Source organism: Cicer arietinum, unplaced genomic scaffold (assembly GCF_000331145.2).
Source record: "Cicer arietinum cultivar CDC Frontier isolate Library 1 unplaced genomic scaffold, Cicar.CDCFrontier_v2.0 Ca_scaffold_5688_v2.0, whole genome shotgun sequence".
In the NCBI taxonomy this organism is placed as follows: domain Eukaryota; kingdom Viridiplantae; phylum Streptophyta; class Magnoliopsida; order Fabales; family Fabaceae; genus Cicer; species Cicer arietinum.
The window spans coordinates 1-4,391 of NW_027339335.1; the positions used below are offsets into that span (position 1 = coordinate 1).

A 4,391-nucleotide genomic window follows, 5' to 3' on the forward strand; every position below is an offset into this window, starting at 1 on the left:
GTTATTTTAAATAAAAAACCTATAAAGTGGAAGACTTCCATATGTGATATTATATTAATTGGCAAGTAAATCCATTAGGTTGTGAGAGAAATTAGGGTGTGTTTAAAAGAATACACCCAAAATAAGAAATTGACATAGCATCAAATGTTATTGTATTTGTATATTACAACTTGCGTATGAAAATAAATACGCCATTTAATTCTTTTCACCGAGTCCTCTGTCTTTTTTCATTTAGTATAATTTGAATATTACTTTTTAATTGATATATTTGTCGTTTGCTAGAGCTTTCAACAAGAAACGATCGCATGATCTTATTGATTATGAGTGTATTGATCACATTAAAGATTGGATCATGAAATAAATACTAGTATTTTCAATTAGGTATAAAATATGTTTTAAAGTGACAGTCAACTCTCAAAGTTGATTTAGATCAATACGCAAGAATATAAATATTTGGATTTTTTTTTTTTTGTGATGGTTTAAATTATCACAAATTTGACGAACAACTTTTGAGAATTTTAATTGTTATAAATTTGTGATCGTTTAATCTGTCATCTATTTTATATATATTACACTTTATTTTTATTTTCATCTTTATTCATTTATCACTTTTATTTATTTATTTATTTTTTCCTATCTCTTATTTAAAAAAATTTACTTCACATTTTTTTTTAATCTTTTCTCTAAACTTTTTATTATGTATGCTTTCTTTTGATTATTATTATCTCCTCCTTCTCTCTACATTCTATTTAGTATTTTTTAAATAATATTTTCTATTTGAATTTCTTACATTTTTTATTTTTAAAATTGTTTACCTTTTTAAATAAATTTAAATTGTTTTTCTATTTTAAAATAACTTTTTATGTTTTTATTTAACTTTTTACGTTTAAAAAAAATGTTTTTAAATAAAAAATCTAGTAATTTGCAACAATTTTAACTACCGTAAATTGTTTTTAAATTTTTTTATTCATCTGGTTGAATCGTCACAAAAGTATCATTTTTTTTTATATTAGATGAAGACTTTGTGAGACAGGTACTCTCACGAATTTATGAGAATCTTAATTATCACGAAATTTTTATCCAATTTAAAAATCATCAATTGTGAAGATTTAAACCGCGACAAATTTTATAACGAATTTAAAATGTGAGAGTTTTTTAGTCTTCCCAAATTAATGTTTTTTATTTTTGTGAGAACCTTTGATTACCACAAAATTATAGTTTTCATTTTAGTTTTCTTGCTGAACGGACATAATTTTATAGATACACGCAAACAAAATAAACAAATTTCAACTACTCAATTAAATTGATAGAGGTAGATGATGTAAATGCGTCCGTAGCTATGAATATATTATGCATTTCGTTAGTAAAACTAATTGCGCAAGAGTAAGATGTATTGTAGTCAAAGTAGGAATAATGTATATATTTTGATTTTATGTTGTCGAAAGAATAAAATAATCCCTTTATAATTATCTTTATAAGTTAACAAAATTATTTTCGGTGTGATTTCCAACTTATACCACGCAAATGTGTTGTTATTGGTGGAAGTGCATGCATTTGAGGAGTATTTCATGTTTTTTTAGAAAGTGATAAATAATGGAAGAAGATAATAATGAAGGAGGGAGGTACTATAAAAATAGAGATGGCGTAGGACACTAACGTGACACTCTTACCTTTATTAATTAACTAATCAACATTAGATAGTGCAATGTGCAATGAAGTAAAATACTACCAAATTTGAGAGATGATTAATTATTGGGCATATAATCAAATAGTATATACTACCAATTCTTAATATTTTACTATATATAAACACGGGCAAGCCAAATGTTTAGACCTGATTTTGAAGCAGAGGAAAGGTTTAACAAAGAGAAACAAAGTGTGTTTAAAGTGAAAGTAATGGGTAAAAGCACAAGGTTTTTTATTGCTTCTCCAGAAGAAGGAAATAAACTGTGTCGATAATGTACAATTGGTAATATCTATTTCTTCTTAATATTATTATTATGATTATTATTATTTTTCAATGGATCTGACAAGTGACAAGTATCTTCTTCAAATATAGTTCAAGGGTGTTTTAATTTGCAAGTGTATGATTTTCTTCTGTGTTTGACTCTGTTTTTTTAAAGTTAATTTTTCTGAACTTTTTTTAGATCTCCCACACAATCTTAGTCATAAAAACTATGTTGTTATAATTATAATAAAAACAATTGTAAACATAGTTTCATAAAATGAACTGTGTTATAAAACACGTCTCTCATTCAGTTTCTTCTTTTAAATCAATTAATTAAATTTACATTAATTTAGTGTTAAGATCTTCATCAATCGTATAATATACAGTCGAGACAAATATTTTTTATTTATTTATTATTATTAACATGTATGAACGTTATATGTAACCTTAATTAATTTGTTCTATTTATTTAATTTAATGCTGCGCATTGCAAATTAACAGTTGGCTTCAGTTCGGATGATTCCATGGGCAAAGGCAAACCTCAATTATACTGCTCAGGCACTTATCATATCTGCTGGTATGATCTCAACTTAATTTTGTGTCACAGATTCTCGTGAAGAAAAAAAATTCTGTTGCAAGAGTACTTGTTAATCAATTATGTTATCCAAGTCAGAGAAATCAATATAACATAAATATACCCCTAAATTTAATTTACAGTGAGTGGTACTATTAGAAGTGAATATTTTTCTACGAAGTTTAAGTGTATCAATGTCCTATCCGAACAATTTAACCTTAAACAAAATTCACTTTCCACTTAAATTCTATTCATTTGTGTCACATGTGATAATTTAATAAGTAATTTTACATCTTTTTGTTAGAAGGCAAAAATATATTAATATAACCCATATTCTGCTATCATAATGAAACATAGATTATTTATTGTTTATTTATCAAAAGATGAGTGATTTAAGATTTTTTCTTTTGGAATTATTCTTCCAAGTCATTTTTTCCACTTCATCCTTTTTAAATAAGTGGATTCTACACAGATTTAATTTTATTTTTTTGTTTTTTTTTATGTGATTTTATCATCGTCTAAATGCAACGTTTTTTGGTGTTCATGTCTTGATGTAACACTTTTGGGTGTTATCGTCTCGGCGGATATTCCTTTAGTTCAAATTAACATATTAGTTTTAATATATTATAAATTTCAAACAATAATTTTAATACCATAAAGTTTACATATTCAAAAATAGAAATATTTCATACACTTGTATTTTGACTTTGATATCATCAAAGCTTGGTACATGAAGATTATGGCGTGACTTGTGCAATTGTATACGATTTAACATATAATTTGTCTATTGATAGTACCTTTTGTTTTTATTTATTTATATTTATTAAAAAATAAAAAAAAATAATTTAATACATTTATTTTATGTATAGATATTCCTAAAATTGTACATACATATATTTCATTGGTCTTTTTATCTTTCAAGATAAAAAGGTATAATTAGTAAATATATTTTTTAAAAAATAACCATAAATACATCTAATAAATTAAAAGATAGCTTATAATTAAGAATAGATTTCTTTTTCTAACATGTGTTTGTAACGAGAGATATATGGAATATTTGAATCGGTGTCACTGTCTTACTTATCTCACTAATTAACTTTATTATACAAGTTTAAAAATATTTAAAATAAAATTGATTATGAGTATGTTGTGTGTTAAATTCTCATTTTGATAATATATTGGTTGTTTTACTTGCAGCATCCGTTGCATCATTCTTTGTTGTTGCTGAGAAAACAATATTGGCGTGTGCAAGAAAACAGTCCCTGCTTCTAGAAGAGTCTTTGAGACAAGAAAGATGATGCACTTGAATATCTCAACAGAACAAAGTGCAATCAGTAGTAGCAGTTCCAAAGTTCTCTCATACTAAGTGTGAAGAAGATGAATATTGCGGTTCAAGCAGTTTAATTAGTTTATATGATCGAGTGTCAAATTGTCTCTCCCCAAGTTGCTTCAAAAATAATAAATCAAATTTTTTAAATTTTATTTTCTATACACCTTTACTTTGAAAATATTTAAATTATCAATATATCATATTCAATCGATATAATTTCAAAATAATTATAATTAAATATTTTTAATAATTTCATAATTATTGTGGAGATTAAAAGTTGAAAAAAATTTATACATATTATAAGAGTTAAAAACATAACTTGAATAAAAAGAAACAGTTTTAACTTTAAATTATTATGTGATATTTTAATTTTTATCGTGTTATATTTTATATTTCATATATGTTGAGTTTTTCTAAGGAATTAATCAATGCCAAAGTGACGAAGGGTCATTTAAATACGCCATCGATTTTCTTTTTGTCTTAGTTTTTTTTCTCTCTATGTGTGCATATTAGAATAGTGATGGTTTAAGGTTATTTTT

At 24.8% G+C, this 4,391-nt stretch overlaps 1 protein-coding gene across 1 annotated transcript; it reads left to right on the forward strand.

Moving 5' to 3' along the window:
* Nucleotides 1-1,609: 1,609 nt before the first annotated feature.
* LOC101495450 (early nodulin-93-like) lies at nt 1,610-4,004 on the forward strand. The gene is made up of 4 exons (XM_073364728.1): nt 1,610-1,622; nt 1,908-1,969; nt 2,450-2,525; nt 3,720-4,004. The coding sequence occupies exons 1-4, from the start codon at nt 1,610-1,612 to the stop codon at nt 3,818-3,820; spliced, it is 252 nt and encodes an 83-aa protein (XP_073220829.1). The 3' UTR covers nt 3,821-4,004.
* The last annotated feature ends 387 nt before the right edge of the window (nt 4,005-4,391 follow it).

Coding starts and splice junctions, on each gene's coding strand:
- LOC101495450 (XM_073364728.1), top strand. Junction 1,970..2,449: donor GTGTCGATAATGTACAATTG/GTAATATCTATT, acceptor GCAAATTAACAG/TTGGCTTCAGTTCGGATGAT. Junction 2,526..3,719: donor GGCACTTATCATATCTGCTG/GTATGATCTCAA, acceptor TTTTACTTGCAG/CATCCGTTGCATCATTCTTT.